The sequence below is a fragment of the Spermophilus citellus genome (assembly GCF_964194105.1).
Source record: "Spermophilus citellus genome assembly, chromosome: 11".
Classification (NCBI taxonomy): Eukaryota; Metazoa; Chordata; class Mammalia; order Rodentia; family Sciuridae; genus Spermophilus; species Spermophilus citellus.
This window is the reverse complement of record NC_138192.1, coordinates 73,784,806-73,805,533: the sequence shown is the minus strand read 5'-3', so window position 1 is coordinate 73,805,533 and position 20,728 is coordinate 73,784,806. Positions and strand designations below refer to the sequence as shown.

Below are 20,728 nucleotides of genomic sequence, written 5' to 3'. Positions count from 1 at the left end.
TCCTTAACCTACCCTACCACTGCCCCCTTTTGAGAAAGAAGAGTTATGGCAATCCTTCAGCTCCTTGCCTTCTCCCACTAAAAGTACATAATTAATAAGTCTTTTCAGTTGTGTGTGTGTGTGTGTGTGTGTGTGTGTGTGTGTGTCTGGGTGGGTGGGTGCTGGGGATTGAACCCAGGGCCTTGTGCATGCAAGGCAAGCACTCTACCAACTGAGCTATATCCCCAGCTCCTTCCCTTCAGTTCTTCTCCCAGCCACTTTATTCTTCCTACCCTCGTTGCTGATCTTCCTAATTAGCTTCCCAACCACACTGCTACACAAGATCTAATGTATCTAGCGCCTAATGTGAGACCTTGTTATTCCAAATCAAAATCTTTCAATGATCACCATCATCTTTCATCCTGATTCCTTCCTTCTCCCTATGTTCTATATGCAATCTCTCACCAAGTCCACAAGAGTATCCTTTTAAATGTATTTCAAATCTATAACATCTTCTCCATCTCCACTAAAATAACCAAGTCCAAGCCACCATTATTTACTTCCTAAATAGTTATAATCACATTTTCTTCTTACGCCCCTTTAATTCCCTCTCTTATGCAACTGTCAAAATGACCTTTGTGGACATTTCATATTTCTATTTAAAAGCCCTTAATAACTTTCTCTAAAGAATCTATATGTAAAATTCTTTACATGGGCCACAAGGTCCTTTACAATCTGGTCCCAATTCTCTTTCCAGGCTCATGTCTCATCATTCATTTATCTTATTTCATTAGATATTCTGGCACCTAGCAGATGTTCCAATAAGATCCTGTATATGCCTCATAATAATTAGCACATATACTGCAACTGTTTGTGGACACAGGTCTTATTCATTATTGTATCTTCAATGACTATCATAGTACCAGAACATTACAGACACTGAACAAATATTTATTGAATGAACAATTGAATATAGGGGTATGGAAAATGTATAATGTGATTAAGGAACTATTAGTGAACTTATTAATGCTAAATTGATAAAAGATAATGTATAGGCAAGCTCAGATTATAGAGTACCTTCATAGAAAAGTTATTCCTAAACAGAAGAAAGAATACTATCTCCAAGAATAGAAAAGAAAGAATGGATTAAAATATGGAATCATTTATTATGGAATTTTTTAAAAGTTAGGAAGCCAAGGAAATGTATGACAAAGAGACAGTTTTCCTGTTGACATAATATGAGACAGAATCTAATGGGAGAAAAAAGATCTTGGAGTTTATGGGGAAAAAATGGGATGGGAGAGGCAAAGGATAGAATAGATGCTGAGGAGAAGAGAAGAAAGCAACTAAAGACAGATAATTGAATTAAAATGTATATTTACAACTCATGATTCTACATCACTATTATAGGAAATCATAAATTTATGATAACAATTCATTTAGTTTTATGATTTTTCTAGCAGGGCAAGCCTCCCAGATCTAAAATCAGGGGAGACAGATTAAATGACTAGTAAAGTCAGAATAGGCGTAATACAAGAGGTAATTTACTAGGAAAAATGTAAAGAGGATAAAAAAAAAAAAATCCTAGTGAAGTTGGGCGCAATATAATCCCAGCAGCTCAGGAGGCTGAGACAGAAAGATCGAAAGTTCAAAGCCAATGTTAGCAAAAGTGAGGCAATAAGCAACTCAGTGAGACCCTGTCTCTAAATAAAAAACAAAATAGGGCTGGGGATTGTGGCGCAATGGTCAAGTGCCCCTGAGTTCAATCCTTGATGCAAAAAAAAAAAAAAAAAAAAAATCTAATGAGAGTGAAAATAAGAGAATTTGAGGAATCATATAATAAGATGATATGGCAGGATGTTAAAAAGGTTAATATTTCTAAGTAATTATACCAAAGTCTCAGTTGCAACAGGGAAGTCAATTGCTAAAGTCAAGTAAAAAAATGAAAATCAATCAAGTTGAAGAGGTGGAACTGGGATGCACATGTTATGAAGATGGAAAGATACACACACCTTTAATTTTTTTTCCAATCAACTTACCCGTAATGATTCCATGTAAGATTTATGACAATCTATATGTAATGTGTGGCCACAGGTTTGTACATAAACACCTCCTTCCCAGCCAATTGATACTGCCAAAAGACAAGAACTCTTAAAAAAAAAAAGAAAAAAAGAAAAAAAAAGTTAAAGATGTATAAACATGTTTAAATATATCCTCACAAACCTCTACATGATTTCATATTGTTATACTGATGTAGCATTTGTAGTTTTGTGATATAAATAAATATCTGACTAACCTGACTGGATAGGCCCCAAATACCTACACTCATTAGGAAACAGAATACACATTATGAACTAGCCTTTCTCCATCCTGTAAAAGAGAAGTTCTCAATATTGTATATATTCACTATAAACTATATTGTTGATTATTTTATATGTTCTATATGGAACTTAATCTTTCTGTGATATCTGACATAACAACTGCTTTCCTTAAATGCCTACTTTCCTTTAGCATCCATAATGCTACTCTCTTGGTTTTCTTCCTTTCTCTTTAACTGTTTTTCTTAGGCCTTCTTCCAAGACTCTTTTTCTTTACCTGCCCCCTCAATGTTTTTACTCCTCCAAGTTCTTTACTCATTGCTACTATTCTTCTCATGAAAACATTCTCCCTAAGCAAGTAATTAGTAAGTTGAAATTACTACCCTGTAAGTCTGGATATCTTGTCTGGTTGTTTGAAACAAAATCTCAACAGCCTACCAGAAATTTCCAGTTTGATGTCCCTCAGTTAACACAAAATCATTGTCAAAAACTTAACATGGCACCTTTTCTATGAATCTTTCCCTTCCTCTCAGTTTAAAAACTCCACAATCAAATTAGTCACCATGTTAGAAAAATAAGAGTCATTCTACATCAATCCTTAACCTGTATACCACAACATTGGGTTCCAAACCTCTTCTCAACCTATAGACAAGCTTAAGATTTTTCAAAATCTCTTGCTTGGAATTTCCACCATTTGGCCTCTGTCAAACAACATTTGGGCATTTACCCTCTAGAGCCTATAGTAAACAAATGGGCAGGCCAGAGCAATGTAAGGCCTAGATCTAATTTGAAAGAAAGACTTGAAAGCTATCGAATCAAATTTTTAAGCATGTTCTTACATGTTAAAATAAAATTTAAACCTTTAAATTTTATTTTTATTTTAGAGAAAAAGTTATATATGTAAAATCACCAAATTATTTATTTTTTCATGTTATTGAGACACAGTCTCACTATGTTGGCCCAGGCTATCCTCAAACTTGTAATCTTCCTGCCTCAGCTTCCCCAGCAGCTAGGATCATCCGTGCTTGAAATCACGCCCAATCAAAATGAACTTTAAATGATAGTGGAAAAAATTCCAATTTTAGATCACAACTCTTCAAAAGTATGTAAAAGTTTAAAATATTTCAGAGTGCAAAATGCCTTCCCAGCAGATTTAAAGATGTGCAGTGACATAAATCAAATACTCACAGCAAGTAAGCAAGCTTCTACTGTTACAAATCAGAAAAACATCAGAAGGCCTACTCATCTCTGTTTTATGTTTTGGAGCTACTTGAAATTGAAGCAGATTTGAGTGTTAGATTATTTTAGAATGGTTAGTAGTCAGTTAACAAACAAGTTGCTCTCTCTGTCACTATACTATAACAAGGTAATGAATCTATTTTTAATAAAAGTGGTTAGCTTTTAAAAATGAAAATAGTAGTCATTTGTCTATATAACTGATAGATATTTTATCTGAGTTTGCTACATTCAGAAGTAGAGGAAAGCACTTACTAATGTGAGACTAATATTTTAGAGAAACTTCAACTATGTGCCTGCCTGTCACTGTAATCGGTACTTAACACTAAATCTTGACAACTTCTGTATTTACTAAGACTTCCTAGGGCAGGTGGAATTATCCCTTTTTAAAAGAGAAGAATGAAAAATTTAGTAAGATCAATAAGCTCTAAGCAGTAGAGCCCAAGATGAAACAAGTCTACCTGACTCCAAAGCTCAGGTTCTATCCCTCTAATGTGTCACATCATCCATACATAACACTTCCAATTTCTATAGTGAATGTACTGTCTTACATAACTAAATTCTACATGTCAACTCTGTAAAATGCATGCATTTGATGTAAAGAGAGCAGAATCTACAGTTTAATTCTAAAATCAATGCCAGTGCCCAATAATAGTTACTCTTCTGTTCTATACAGTCTATTCTAGTTATAAAACTGGCATTCTGTTTAGTGTGATTCAGTAAGAAATCCGGGAAGCATCTACAACACAGAGTATGTTCGAGCCTCTGAGAGGATATAAAACCAATATAAGAAATGGCCTTAGACCTTCAAAGGCATATTATCTGGGGAGTATGTCATATATACACAAAATAACTATTATGAAAGTACACAAAAGTACTGATTTGGAATAAAAATCTCATAATCACTAACAGAAACACCAGAGTTCAGGTCCATTCAAATTTTCAAATTTCAGGTCACAGTGCCCTTTTATTTAAAAAAAAAAAAAAAAAACCAAAACAGAACTTTTTCTAGAATTAATAACTACTCTGGCTTTTAAGACATACCCAGACCTTCTCTCCTTTATTTAATCATCCATTCCCTCATAATTATTATGCTCTTAAGTCTTGGCTATATTTTGATTGAATCAAAAATGTTTTTCTATTTGGCTTTGGCATTTATCTTTATCCATTTACTTTAAAGTGACTCAAGACGGTAAAACTGAAACCAGGATTATGACCAAAATATAAAATCAAACCAAAGATGTAGCAAAACTGCACAAAAGCAGAACTTAATATAATTGTAGAGTGTCTTTAACAAGGCACGCTGGTGCACACTGTAATCTCAGCAACTTGGGAGGCTAAGGCAGGAGGATCACAAGTTGGAGATTAGTCTCAGCTATTTAGTGAGACCCTATTTCAAAATTAAAAATTAAAAAATAGGCTGCAGATGTGGCTCAGTGGTTAAGCACCCTGGATTCAATCTCCAGTATGAAAGAAGGAAGGAAAGAAGAAAATATTAGTCTTTGATTAGTCATGTAACACATGTACTCTGTAAAAAATTCAAACAACAATAAGGAATTTCAAAAGTGTGAAAATGTGTGTGCACACATGTGCAATATGCACAGAAGTTACTTACAAACTAACCATAATTTAATTTTATAGCTTATGAAAATGTATGGAAGCATGGTCCTCATTTCCTAAACTGAACTGCCTCATAAAACCTAATCTAAGCCCCTAAGTAAGCTTCTGTGAATATTAAAAACATCATTTCACATTTCTGTTGACCTGTATTACAGGAAAGGTGATCTAAAAGAACCTCCAACCTGGTGAGTTACTGCAGGAAAGACCATTCTCAACTCTACAGATGAGAAAATCAAGTTTTAGAGGACTTTAAGGGATTTAGCCAAGCTTACATAGCTTAGAAACAGCAGAATTGGAATGAAATCGCTCTTTTTTTTTTTTTTTTTTCTCTCCTGGTCTAGGACTCTTTCTACTCTACACAATGCCTCCCTAACTAGAACCTCCAAAAACCACCATAAACTTTAGTCAAATATAGTATGGAACCACGTTATATTCTAGCTCTTATCATTACTGTCAGTTACTGTTTTTTTCTAATTAAGTATTCTGTCTCCTACCTATTCTAATAGTTTCTTCTATTTAAACCAACAGATTTACAAGGAAGAAAAAAGTTCTATCTGGAAATCTTTCTAGATAATCATCTTATATGTAGCCTAACTAAAAATAATGTTTTATATTTTAAGTATTTTAAGCTTTTATCATATGTTTACTTAAATCACAAGACACAGTTGATTCAAAACGATAGCACAGGAAAGGAAACTCCATTTGATAATTCACTCAGGAAACATCAATGATATAAAAAATTTTGTAAAGATGTTAAACTATATCTTCAAAGCCTTGAAACACTTCTGAGTACTACAGCATCTAGATGCAAGAACTGGAAAAAAAACCTACTAAGTTCACAACAAGGCATGACTACTCCTCCATTATATTTTAGAAGTACTGTAATGAGATTTTATTGTATATCTTTAAATGAAAGTAAAAGGAGGCAAAAATCTTGGCAAAATAGTCACACTTTATCTAATTCACACTGTATCTAAATTTTTTTAGAGTTAATACCCATTCTTCCACTAAATTGAACTGTGAATACTTTACAATGAACATTTAAAATAAACCTATCACATTTATTGTTTGAAATTTTTATTTATTAACAGATTTTCATTTCTAGTCACCTATTAACTTTTTCTGGTAAGCTACTTTCAGATTTGAAATCAGAATGACATTTCATTAGAAATAGAAAATATATTGGGCTGGGGATGTGGCTCAAGTGGTAGCGCGCTCGCCTGGCATGCGTGCGGCCCGGGTTCGATCCTCAGCACCACATACAAACAAAGATGTTGTGTCTGCCGAAAACTAAAAAGTGAATATTAAAATTCTCTCTCTCTTTAAAAAAAAAAAAAGAAAGAAATAGAAAATATAAAATAAAACTCTGGAGGGAAATCACCATCAACTTTGTAGTTTAAAATATTGTTCAACAAAAAAGTACTTACATCCTTAAAATAACGCTGTAATAATGAAAGCCTCACATCATGAACTGCTGCACATGTGTCCCAAGGATAAATCTGCTCCTCTTCAGTAATGGGCAATTTTTTTGGTTCAACATTATCACGGCACTGCCCCAAAACTACATCAACATAGATTAAAAAAAAAAAAACTCATTAAGTAACTAACATACCTGATTCTCCAAGAAAAGTCAGATTATTTACCACAAACTACACTAAATTTTCCACTATTAAAATACTCTTAGGACCTTAAAAAAGAGTGGCATTTGAGTTTTCTTCTACAGAGTAAATAAAGATACAAATATGTCAATATTTACTTTTCAAGATAACACAAAAGTATGGATGGATAGGTGGTTTCTTAAGTATATGTCCACTGAAAAACCCTAAACAAATTTAATTCCTAAATACACTATTTCTCACAAAAAGAAAGCAGAGATCTTTGGAGAAAGCGCCTTTGTCCAGGATTGGGGAAAAGCTCAAAGTGAGCCTAGAATTATGAACAACAAGGAAGGGTTCAAACACTGAGAAGGCAGTTTCATGAGAACCTGACAGAGTTTAGACAGGTCAAATTTGAGAAAACGAAGTATCAATAAGAATAATGACAGTTAACAGATGACACATTCTTTGGTTAAGGCAAGGAACACCAAGTAAAATGGTAAAAAGATAAACAGGTCTTAGAATATTATTCTACCGATTACTTGCCACCTTAACGAAGGGATCAAATTTGGTTGGCATCACCAAAAATGGGACAAGTGGACATTGTGTGCCTTCTAATGTGAAACCAATGGAAGGAACATCACTTAGGTAATACCTTTGCCAAAAATGTTTAACTTTAATCTAATAATGAGAAAACAATCACACAAATCCAGATAATAACACATCTATGGAACAACCAACCTGGATTCTTTGAAATTTTAATAAAGGGCTAGAGAGACTATTCAAAATTAAATGAGATTAACAAGAAATGGCAACAAAAAGCAATACATGATCATTTATTAGATCCTGGATCAAGAAAAGGAATATCTGTTATAAAAATAATATTGGTTCTCACAAGAAATGCCAAAAGGTGATGTAACAGATAAGTCAATTAGCTTGAGTTACTCCTCCTACAATGTATACATACATCAAAACATCACCCTGTACCACATAAATATAAAGACCTATTATTTTTCAAATAAATAAGAAACACAAAATATTTGGACAACTGAGTGAATTTGAATAGTCAGTACATTGTTATTAATATTAAATTTATTTGGTATAATGGCGCTATGTCTATGTAAAATATCCTTGTTCTTAGGAGATACATTCTGAAATATTTAGGGATATAATGTTATGATGTCAACAATTTTCTTCTAAAAAGGAATGTGTTTGTGTGCATATGTGTCTGTGGGTCTATCTCAGAATACTAAAGAAAAACATCATGGCAATATGGCAACAACTGGTGACTATAGGTAAAGGGTATTCAACTTTCTTAGAGACAAAATTTTTCAAAATGAGAAACTGGAAAGAGGTAGGTAGCAAAATAAGGGGAAAACAATGCTAAGATTTTATAATTATAAAACATCAAAGCACAAAAAAAGAGTGAGAATAAAAATAAACAGTACCACATGTTACTATTAAATTCAATAACATGGGGAAAACTGTTCTTAGAGAAGAGAATATCAGGTGAACCATAGTGGGCCATGACTTTGGGAGGGATTTACAGTAGAAGCTCCAGCAGCAGCAACAAAGTAACAGAAGCAGATGAATGCTAGCAGCTAAAATATAATCAAGATGACTTATAATCCTTTACTATACTGATAGGCTCAGTTTGTTAGGATTTTGTTGAGGATCTCTGCAACCTATATTCATAAAGAGTATTTATTGATCTCTCTTTGTTCTTCTTGTGATGTCCTTATTTGGTTTTGATGTCATGATAATGCTAGCATCATAGGAATGATTAAGGAAGTGTTCCTTCTTTTCTACTACTTGGACTAGTTTGAGAAGAATTAATATTAATCTTTAAGTGGTTGATAGAATTCATCAGTAAAAAATATCTGCTTACTCTTGTTGAATTCTATATAATTCTCTTAGGTTTGTTTGTTTTATAGTGTTGCTCAAGTGTTCAGTTGTCTTTTGGGTCTTCCATCTAGCTATTCTATCCACCAAGGTCTCCAAACATTACTGGAGATGTGTTTCTTCCTTCAATTCTCTCAATTTTTTACTTCATATATTTGTGGGCTCTGTTGTATGGCACAAGATCAGCTTATTAATATATAAAATCCTTCTTTGTTTCTTACAAATAATTATAATGTGTTGTTTATTTTGTCTCATGTTAGTATAAAGCTTTATATAGTAAAGCTTTCTTTGGGTTACTATTTGCATGAAATATCTTCCCATTCTTTCACTTTCAACCCACTGGTGTCATTGGACCTAAAGTGTAGAGAGCATATAGTGTTATCACAATTTTTCATCCATTCTGTCCATCTCTGCCTTTTACCTAGATAATGTAATGCATTCTATTTCAAGTGATCACAGATAAGAAAGGACTTAATTCTGCCATTTTGTTATTTGTTTTCTCTTATTTCGTAAGTCATTCATTACTTCCTTCTTTTGTGATTAAGATTTTTCTAGTACATCATTTTGATTCTTTTCTCATTTCTTTTACTTATGTGATGTGTTTTAAGATTGTTTTTCTTTATGACTACCTTAGGGAATACAATTCATATCTTCATGTCGAAACAATCAAACTTCAATTAATATCTACTTAGGTTTTTTAGGGTCATATCAGTTTATGAGTTATGTGTGTGCAAATTATAATAAATAATGTAATGATATTTAAATTTTCCATTTAACTTTTCTGCTCTCTGATCTTGTGAGAAGGCAGCATGAGTTGTTTTATATTTTTAATTTATTGGTTCTTTTTAGTTACACATGATAGTAAATCCATTTATATATATACAAGTATGGAATATATCTTAGTCTAGTTAGGACTCCATTCTTGTGGATGTACCTGATGGTGCAATTCACTATGATGTTTTCATATATGTACATAGGAAAATTATGTTAGATTCATTCGCTGTCTTTCCTTTTCCTATCCCCTCTTCTCTTCTCTCCATTCCCCACTGTCTAAATGACTGAACTTCTATTCTCCTGCCGCCTCTTATTGTGAGTTAGCTTCCATCCACATGTCAGAGAAAACATTTTACCTTTGGCTTATTTCACTTAGCAGGATAGTCTTCAGGCCAATCATGAACTAATATCTACTTAGTTTTAACAGTATACAAAAAATACCCTTCTTTACAGCTCCATTCCCTACCCACCCTCCCCTTTATGGTTTTTATCTGACTGCTTACACCTTTCTACAAACAAGAACACTGATTTTCAGTTTGAAAATCTAGATATGCAGTTCTTTTCAGATTTAGTTTCTTCATATAAACTCCTGTAGAAGATAGATTAAACGGATTGGACTACATTACATAAGAAATATCATTACTTCAAAATACTTCAAATGGGAGAGGATGGGTAATATCGAGACAAATCCTTAAAAAAAAAAACTTCAAATTTTTAAAATATTTTTTAATGACAGGTTGGCAATGTATATATCCTTAGGCTATTTCACAATTAACTGGCTCTATCTGGGTATGGTGGTACATTCCTGTAATCCCAGTGACTCAGGAGGCTGAGGCAGGAGGATCATGAGTTCAAAGCCAGTCTCAAAAACTTAGCAAGGCCCTAAGCAACCTAGTGAAACCCTGTCTCAAAATTAAAAAGAGCTAGAGACATGGCTTAATGGTTAAGTACCCCTGGGTTCAATCCTAGTACCAAAGAAAAAATTACTGGCTCTAGTAGCCAAACAAACAAGAAAACTTTCAGAACATTTCAGATATAATTAAAATACTTAAACTGACAATATTTATGAATTTATAAAGCTTTCAAATTTTATAACAAATTAACAAGAAAGCTGATCATGTTATTGGACACATAGCACTGGTGATATATGATCCCACCTTAACAAAAATGAACAACAACAAAAAAAAAAAAAAAAACTGTGTAACATATATAAGATCTCTGGGGTTTTTTTTTTTCCATTTTATTGATTCTTCTAAATTATACATAACATTGGAATATATTTTGACATAATTATAAAGGCATATAGAATATAATTTGCTCTAATTCAGTCCCTAGTACTTCCCTTTTGCCTCCCCTCCACACTCTCCATGTTCCCTTCCCTCTACTGATCTTTCTACCATTTACTTTCAGGGATTCTTGTTATTGCTGTTGTTTACTCAGTGTCTTATGGATATACATGATGGTAAGATTCACTATGGTATACTCATGTATGTGCTTAGGAAAGTTATGTTAGATTCATTCCACTGTTCTTCCCTTATCCAATCCTTTCTTCCTTTCCCTCAATCTCCTTCATCTAGTCCACTGACTTTCTTTCTTCCATTTTGATAGAATCCCCATACCCTTTTTCTTTCTCTTTCTCTTTCCCTCTCTCCCCACCCCACACCTCTTATTTTGGATTTGCTTCCATATATTAGAAAAATTTTTCAACCTTTGAATCTGGATTACTTCACATAGCATGACAGTCTCCAGTTCCATCCATTTACCATCAAATGTCATATTATTCCTTTTTAGTGGTTAATACTCAATTGTGTATATATACCACATTTTCTTTATCCAGTCATCTGAAGGATACCTAGGTTGGTTCCATAGCTTGACTACTGTGAATTGGGCTGCTATAAACACTGAGGTGGCTATATCCCTACAGTATGCTTATTTTAGATCTTTTGGATATATACTGAGGAGTGGGTCATATCAGGGTTCCATCTCCAGTTTTTTAAGGAATCTCCATAGTGCTTTCTAGAGTGGCTGCACTAATTTACAGTCCCACCAACAATGTAAGAGTGAACCTTTTCCTCCATTTTCTAACATTTATTATCATTTATATTCTTGAAAATTGCCATTCTGGCTGGAGTGAAATGAAATCTCTTTGATTTGCATTTCCCTTACTGCTAGAGATGTTGAACATTTTTTTATACATTTGCTGGCCATTTGTATTTCTTCTTTTGAGAAGCATCTATGCAGTTATTTTGCCCATTTAATAACTGGATTATTTGGGGAGGTTTTGGTGTTAACTTTTTTGAGTTCTTTATATATTCAGGATATTAATGTCCTGTCCGAGGAGCAGGAAACAAAGATCTTCTCCCATTCTGTAAGCTCTCTTTTTGTGCTCTTAATGGTTTCCTTTGCAGTGCAGAAGCTTTATAATTTCATGCCAGTCCACTTATCAATTTTGGGGTAGGAGTCTTATTAAGGAAGTTGGTTCCTATGTCAATATGGTGAAGTGATGGACCTATATTTTAATCTAGCAGTTGCAGAGTTTCTGGTCTAATTCTTAGGTCTCTGATCCACTTTGAGTCAACTTTTGTGCAGAGTGAGAGAAAGTGTCAACTTTCATTCTTCTACATATGAATTTCCAGTTTTTCTAGCATCATTTGTTGAAAAAGTTATGTTTTCTATAACATATGCTGGGGAACCTTTATCTAGTACCAGATAACTAACTTTATTTATGTGGTTTGTCTCTGTGTATTCTATTCTACTCTATTCCTCTGGTCTTCATGTTTGTTTTGGTGCCAGTACCATGCTATACTTCTTATCTTCAATTTTTATTTTATTTTCAATTATACTATAGTTCTGTAGTATAATTTGAGGTCTGGTATTGTGATGCCTCCAGCATCAATCTTTTCACTCAGACTGCTTTGGCTATTCTGGATCTCTTATTTTTCCAAAATAACTTTAGAACTGCTTATTTTAGTCCTGTGAAGAATGTCATTGGTATTTTAATGGGGATTGCCCTGAATCTGTATAAGACTTTTGACAGACTGGACATTTTGATAATTTTAATTATGCCTACCCAGGAATATGATGTCTTTCCATCTTCTAAGAAGAACAAACCAACACCAAAGTCAGTAGTACACCAGAAATAATTAAAATCAGAGCCAAAATCAATGTAATTGAGAAGAAAAGAAAATACAATGTCAACAAAGCAAAGAGTGTGTTTTTTTTTTTTTTGAAAGGATAAACATTATTGCTTGGGGCACAAATATTTGAAGTCATTATATCTTATTGTCGGATGATTCCATCAACCAGTATGAAGGGACCTTCTGATTAATTTCAGCTTGAAGTCCACTTTGTCTGATATGAGAATGGCTAACCCTGCTTGTTTGTAATATTAATTTGCATGGCATATCTTTTGCCATCCTTTCACCTTCAATCTGTGGATATCTTTGTAAGGTATGTCTCTTGCAAACAACATATTGTTAGGTCTTGGTTTTTAATACAAGCTGACAATCTATGTCTTTTTTTTTTTTTAGTATTTATTTTTTAGTTGTAGTTGGATACAATACCTTTATTTTATTTACTTATTTTTATGTGTTGCTGAGGATCGAACCCAGGGCCTCGCACGTGCTAGTTGAGCACTCTACCACTGAGCCACAACCCCAGCCCCCAATCTATGTCTTTTAATTGAAGAGTTAAGATCATTTACATTCAATGTTTTTAAAGAGAGATTTTTTTTTTCCTGGCAATTTGATTCATTTTGTGATATTTAATTCAAACTTGGTTCTCCTTTAACTGCATTTAACATAATGCATCTTCCCTATGCTTGTTTACATTTTTATTTTCCATTTCTTCTTCCTGAAATATTTTATTGAGTATGTTTTGTAGTACAGGCTTTGTGGTTATGAATTCTTTTAGTTTCTGTTTATCATAGAAGGTTTTTATTTTCAATTCTGAAGGATAATTTTGCTGGTTGTAGTAATCTTCGTTGGCACCCATTTTCTTTCAGAGCTTGGCATATATTATTGCAAGCCCTCCTGGCTTTTGAGGTCTGTGTTGAGAAATCAGTTTAAATCCAAATTGTCTAATGTATGAAATATGATATGTCAAGAGCTTTGTAATGTTTTGAACAACCAATAAAAAAAAAATCCAAATTGTCTTATCTCTAAATCAAACCAGTCATTTTTTCTCTTGAAGCTTTTATAATTCTATCCTTATTTTGTATATTAGGCATTTTCATTATATGTGTCTTGGAGTAGTTCTACTGCAGTTCTGTATATCTTGAGTTCTATATGCCTCTTATATTTGAATTTCCATCTCACTTCTAATATTTGGAAATTTTTCCTAATATTATTTCATTGAAAAGATTGTGTACCCTTTTAGTTTGTATTTTGGAACATTCATCTACCCAACAATTCTTAAATGTTATATGTTGATGTAATCCCAGATTTCTTGAATATTCTTCTGGTCAATGTCTTTTAACATCTTTTCTTTATGGTCAACTTTATCTTCAAGATTACTATTATTATTGAAAATCTATCTTTGAAGTGGTATAATCTATTGGTGATGTTTCCACTGACTTTTTAATTTGGTTTATTAAGTCTTTTATTTCCATTGGTTCTTTTTCAAAATCTCTATCTCTTTATGACCTCTCTATTAAGGTCTTCCAACATTCATGTCCAGAAAATTGAGATAAAACCAGATAAAGAAGCTTGTCATTTGGATCAAATCAATACTGCTAGATGAAGTTCTAACTAGAAAAAGATATAACTTTCATCTGTTTAATTTTAATTTCTTGTATATACCTTTGCTCTAAAATGTTCCCACTGAAAAACTGAGTTTACCTGATGATGCTTGTAACAATACAACCAATCCTGTAGGTCGGTCTTCTGAGGAGGGGCCACTTTGTCCGCAGATAACACAATCATATACTGCCTCAGAAACCTGTGGTTCTGCTGTGGTGATCTCCATAGGAATATCATTTTCAGGAGAATCTGCAGGAAAAACAAATTAAAACTCCTAATTCCTAAGAAGAAAAGCCCATTTAAATAAAAAATGAAAACATCCATTTAAAATAATTTTAGCTTCAATACCAATAAATTTATATAGTAATAAAAGTATGCCAAAAATTATCTTTCTCAAGTAAAATGTATACTCAGAAAAATTTAGGCAAAAATTACAAAGAATTGATATAAAGACTTCAAATAATATATGGCTAAATATACCTGATATATCATTCATAGATAAAATTGATATCAAATACACAGAGGCAAACACACTGGTATCAAAAAAAATTTTAAATAGCATTTTAAGAAAAGAAGGGGAGGGTTGTTTTAATTTTCTTTGAGACACTTAAGGGTGGGAATTTACAATAAGATGGGAGCTAAAAAACTATTTCTTCCTTACTCCAATTCTAGTGATTGTACCTCATAAATAAAAATATATAGGGAAATCATTACATATGACCATAATATATATTAGTAAAGCAAAACTATTATAGAAAATATCAGTAATCCTCTGGTGATGTAATGTCATTAACAAAAAGAAATAAAATATTTACACAATAATGATTTACAAATGAAGGCACTTAAATTCCTGATTAGTGAAACTGCCCATAGTGGCAAAGAAATGTGTAGAAGGAATTGGGAAGACCAAGGACACAGAAGTGCTTTATTAAATTCTTAAAAGATAGATGCATATCTAAATAAATATGTAAAAATACATGACAGAAATAGAAAAAGGAAGATGTCCTTTTGATATTTTAATAATAATTCATGAAGGTAAACATACATCTGATATTTATTTAGAATCAGAGAAGTAGGAATCTAAAATAGATCTTTGGTTAATGCCTAGTATTGACAGAAGTGAAAATAAGCCAAAAGAGAAATTAGAGAAAAAAAATAATAACATGAATGAATCAGAACCAGAAAGCACATATCTACGTAAATAAGATTAGTGAGTTAAAATAAAAAGAGGTCCAGTCTTGAAAGGCATATTATTATATCTGACACATACTTTAGTTAAAGCAAAGTATTACTGAGGTTAAAAGTAAAGAGTGATCTCATTTGGTAAAGCAATCAATGACCCTAGCCCCAAGAAAAAGAAAGAAGAAAGGGAGAATTTGTACGATTATATGAACACAGATAAAAGCACTCAAGTACACAAACCAAAGTGTAATCACCAGTTATGAAAGAAGAAAAAACACAAATTAGAAGCATTTATGTTAATTCCTGTATATTATATTATATGTGTGTGAAGATGAAATCTTGGATTTAAAAAAGATTTATATACAAGGATTTTCATGATACTTTAAGGTTTTAAAAAGGAAACAATGGCACAGCTTTTGTACAGTATGATTTCATTACAGGAAAAATAAATACAAAATCCATTTATGTATGGAATCATATGAAGCAATAAAAAGGTTTACAAGGATTTATCTCAGAGAGTAAGATTAAAAAGGAAAACAGGAAGATATGATTAGTTTTGCCCACATATACCTTTATATGATCTTATTTCACCTATGTTAAGGATATATTATGTTGGGGGTTTTTGGTGGGTTTTTTTTCTTTTTTAAAACTGTTTTGGCTTGGTACTAGAGTGTATCTTATATGTGGAACAATAACCAAAATGTTGTTTTTTATTTATTGGTCTATTTTTTGGAATATACTATATCACAGACGACTGACTTAAAATGGCAGACCTATTAACACCAATCTTCAAAATTAGCAATTTTATATTTCAAAATCAAGCAATGTAAACACTATTCTATCCCACTCTAATTTCAGTGAAACAATTATTCAAATAGGTTCTACTTTGTGATGAGAATAAGAATTTTGCAAATTAATACAACCAAATTCAAAACTACATTGAAATATTTTATAAAATAACATTTTTACAACATATAAACAACAGTCACAAGTTCATAGAAGTATGCATTATATGCATTCCAATGCCACAAGTAAGTCAATCCTACCTAAAAAGTTCACAGCTATAACTGATTCCAAGGAAGTGTACAAACATAAAAGAAAACTTAATTTAGTATAAAATCATAGCCAAGTGTACCAAAGTAGCTAAAAGATACATCAGGAAATAAGAAGCAATTAAAGGTTCAAAGATCATTCTCTTTCATAAAATAAGAGACATCTCAACTAAAACTAAATCAAGATACCACTTCTTTCACCTACAAAATTAAAACATATGCTAATGACAAGGATGTAGAGAAACTCACACATTGCTGGTGGGAATACAAAATAGTACAGACTCTATGAAAAGAATCTGGCATACCTCATTAAAATAAACACACATCAGCTACCCAGACCATCTTTCAAGGATCATGAGGCAAATGAGGAAAACTAGCAACATGAAAGACCAATATAAATTTTAAAAGCAATTCAGAAAGCTAAAAGATAATTTAGAAAAGAAAAACCCAAACACATTCAGGAAGATTTCAGAGAAGACTTCCACATACAAAAACAAGGTAGTAAAGGCACTGAAGAAAGGAAATCTCTAAGTGTATAAAGCAAAAAGAACAAATGATAATAAGACACAAAAATTTAAAAGATCCATCATCCAACTAGAATCCCTCAAAAGAAAGAAAATTTAAAAGTATTATAATATTTCTCTATAATAAATTACCCCAAAGCTTAGTGGCTAAACATAACATGTATTTGACAGTTTCTAAGGAAGAAAGTATAGAAGCAGCTTAACTATATGGTGTTAGTTCAGTTAGGATCTCTCCCAAAACTGCTGTCAAACTATTGTGTGGGCTGGGCTTGGTGACACCTATCATCCCAGCAACTCAGGAGGATGAGAAAGGATGATCGCAAATTTGAGGCCAACCTTAGCAACTTAGTGAAATCCTGTCTCAAAATAAAAAATAAAAACAGGTCTTGGACATAGTTCAGTGGTAAAGCGACCCCGGGTCCAATTCAAAGGTACCAAAAATAATAACTGTCAGCTGAGTACAGTCTCCTGAAGGCTTAACTGGGACAGGAAGCTTCACATCCAAGCTCACTGATGTGGCTGTTGGCAAGAGGCCTCAGTTCCTCTTTGTGGTTCTGCTATGACATGGCAGCTGGATTCCCCAGAACAATTAATATAAAAGAAAGAAAGCAATCAAGACAGAAATCATAATGTCTCTCATACCCAAGTTTTAGGAATAATATTCCATCTCTTCTGCCACACTTTGTGGTCATAAAGAATAATTTTGATACACTGTGGGAGAAAACTACATAAGGCATAAATGCCAGGAGATGGGGGTCACTGAGGGCCATCCTAGAGGATGATTATATGAGTGATCAAAAAATAACAGTAAATTTTTTCTCAGATCTTCAGAAATATGAATCTACAGACTGGAAAGACTAAGGAGGAAAGACAAAGTTGTAAGAAGGAAGAAAACAAAAGCACATAGAAACAAATCATAAATTTTCAGATTCAAAGAATCAGATGATCAGGGCTGAAGTTGTAGCTCAGCAGTAGAGCACTCACCTAGCACATACAAGGTACTGGGTTTGATGCTCAGCACCACATAAAAATAAATGAATAAAATACAGGTATTGTGTCCAACTACAACTAAAAAAAAGTATTTTAAAAAATAACAGAATCAGATGATCATAAAAGGATCATGGGGAAAGAAAAATATATATTCACCTACAAAGATATAAGAATGAGATTCCCACTAGAATTTTCATCAAATGAATAGTAAAAGACAAGAGAGTGATGCCTTCAATTGTGACAGAAAATCAACCTGGCATTCAATATCCATCCAAATGAATAATCAAGTGTGACAGCAGAGTAAATTATCTTTCAAAGATATAAAGAATCAGAATGCCTCTATAAGAATATTATTAGAAATATACTTGAGGGGCTGGAGATGTGGCTCAAGCGGTAGCACGCTCGCCTGGCATGCGTGTGGCCCTGGTTCGATCCTCAGCACCACATACAAACAAAGATGTTATGTCCGCCGATAACTAAAAAATAAACATTAAAATTAAAAAAAAAAAAAGAAATATACTTGAGGCTATACTCCAATAAGACATAACCAAGAAAAGAGATGAGAGACAGAAAACCCTAAATTGATCCAACAATAAGAAAAATCTCAAGGTAATGGCTATGTAGCATACCATGGACCCCACTGGAAAAGTATTTCACGCAAAGGACAGAATGACTGAGTAGGCAGAATGACAGAGACAGAATAAAGATAGTGCAGTTCTTGGAACAATACAATTTTATTGATTGGTTAGTTGATTGATTGGATATTCGGGACTGAACCCAAGGACACTTTACCTCTGAACTATATCCTCAGTCCTTTTTAATTTTTGAGACAGGGTCTTGCTAAGTTTGAGGCTAGTCTAAACCTGCAATCCTCCTGCCTCAGCCTCCCAAATCACTGGATTATAGACATGCACCACTGCATCCAGCTATAATTTTTAAAATAAAGTCAAAAGGGGCAGTTGGAAACTCCAGGATTAAAAAAAAAAAAAAGACACTATAACAAAGTCCTGGCCCAAATACAAACAAACATTAGCTGATATGGGTTTAGGAATCAAGCACCTATAAGAAAAGGGACTTTAAAGACAGTCTCCTTAAATCAAGCCCCTTGGATTCAAAAACAGTAAATAAATCCTAGTGTATTACTTAACCCTGTACTCAATAACATCCAAAGAATCATACTAATGTAAATACTCTTCACTGTTTTAGAGACAACCTTTGGATGGAAGACTCCATCCATCCAAAGTCTGTGACAGCAAAACAAAATGTCAGCAATCTTGACAATTTAAAAGTAAATAAGTAACTAAAAAGTAGGTGATAAAAAGCAAGAGATAGAGATGAGGAATGGAAAAATTAAAAAAGCATAGGAGTGATTATTAGTTCATTTTATATGAAAGGATATCAAGTTAGTACTGTAAATAGATAAACCCTCTTCTTCCATATGAGAAAGTCAACTAATACTAAGTAAATTCCACAAACAGAATTCGAGTATTCTTTCCATCAAAGTTATGGCCTGAACATAAAACCCAATGTCAATCATTTAGAAAACAGTTGGCTACATCTGGACTGACCCCATCTTCACACCTCTTCTGGCCATTGGATATGTGCTTATGTGTACAAAAATGAATGGAAACAGACTTTCACTATTTTAAGGATGTTTTACTGGGATTTTAGTTTAGAAGTAAGAAAGCTTACCAATAATCATAAGTATGCTTTAAAGTTAAAGGTCAATGAAATAACTATAGGTATGCTTTAAAGTTAGAAGTGAATAATAGGTCAGGAGACATGTAGTCTAGTTGCATCACCTAGCACTTAGTGATTGAGGTGAAAACATAAAAGCTTAATCATGATTGGCTAAGGTTATAGAAAAAAGATTTTGAACAATGTGCTCAATATCTTAGGTAATCAAGGTATGCCAGAAAAGATTGTAACTCTTAAAAATTATGTAAATCAAAGAAGTTCCAGGCTTTGAAGCTATCCATTAACTACCTGAAAAAATACCTGTCAAAAAGGTATATAAACAAAGATCCCTCTAGGGGCAAAAAAAAAAAAAAAAAATGAATAGAAATGTAAACACATGTTTGAATGCACATATTTGTAAGGATTTATTATAGTTAGAAGTGTCCCACAAAAGCTCCTGTGTGAGACAATGCAAGAAGGTTTAAAGGAGAAATTATTGGGTTATGAGAGCCTTAACCCAATCAGTGAATTAATCCCCTGATAGGAATTAACTGAGTGGTAACTGAAGGTAGGTAGGGTGTGGCTGGAAGAGGTGGATCACTGGGGGTATGCCTCTGAGGTATATATTTGGTGATCTGAGCTTAGTCTCTCTCTGCTTCCCTCTACCATACATACTTTTCCACCTCAATTCCCAAGGAATGGTGTCTGCTGGCTCTCAAATACACTTTTCCTCCTCTACAATTGTTATGGTTGGGTCTTTTAGTCACAGAGTGAAAAAGCTAACCTACTTGTTAGTTACTTATTTACTTTTAAATTGTTAAGGTTGCTGACATTTTGTTTTGCTGTCACAACTTATTTTCTTTCATCAATTTTGTCTAAAAAGAAAAGGGAAAAGAAAGAAGCTTGCAAAGAACCTTTGTAAGCAAGCAAAGCAAAACAATCACTGTAATGTAAAAAGTCATAGAAAGGAGTATCCTGGTTAACCGAAGGTTAATTTAATCCATTCCTTCAATGTTTGTAAAAGGTTACTCAGAGCAACCTACCATCATACAGAAACATGGCATTCCTTCTTATTGTAGGAATCTAAATGCTAATCTGAATGAAAACAAGAAGTGTGCCTTATCTTTAGCAATATCTCAG

At 33.1% G+C, this 20,728-nt stretch overlaps 1 protein-coding gene across 5 annotated transcripts in view; it reads right to left on the bottom strand.

Moving 5' to 3' along the window:
• UBR3 (ubiquitin protein ligase E3 component n-recognin 3) overlaps window positions 1-20,728 on the bottom strand; it is a 225,100-nt gene that overhangs the window by 82,650 nt on the left and 121,722 nt on the right. For all 5 annotated transcript variants that reach the window (XM_081261280.1, XM_081261279.1, XM_081261282.1 and 2 more), the window contains 3 exons: window positions 14,263-14,412; window positions 6,581-6,714; window positions 2,019-2,129 (listed from right to left, as the gene is read on the bottom strand). In XM_081261280.1, the coding sequence (XP_081117406.1) occupies window positions 2,019-2,129; window positions 6,581-6,714; window positions 14,263-14,412 (395 nt within the window). The remainder of the gene's footprint in view (window positions 1-2,018; window positions 2,130-6,580; window positions 6,715-14,262; window positions 14,413-20,728) is intronic.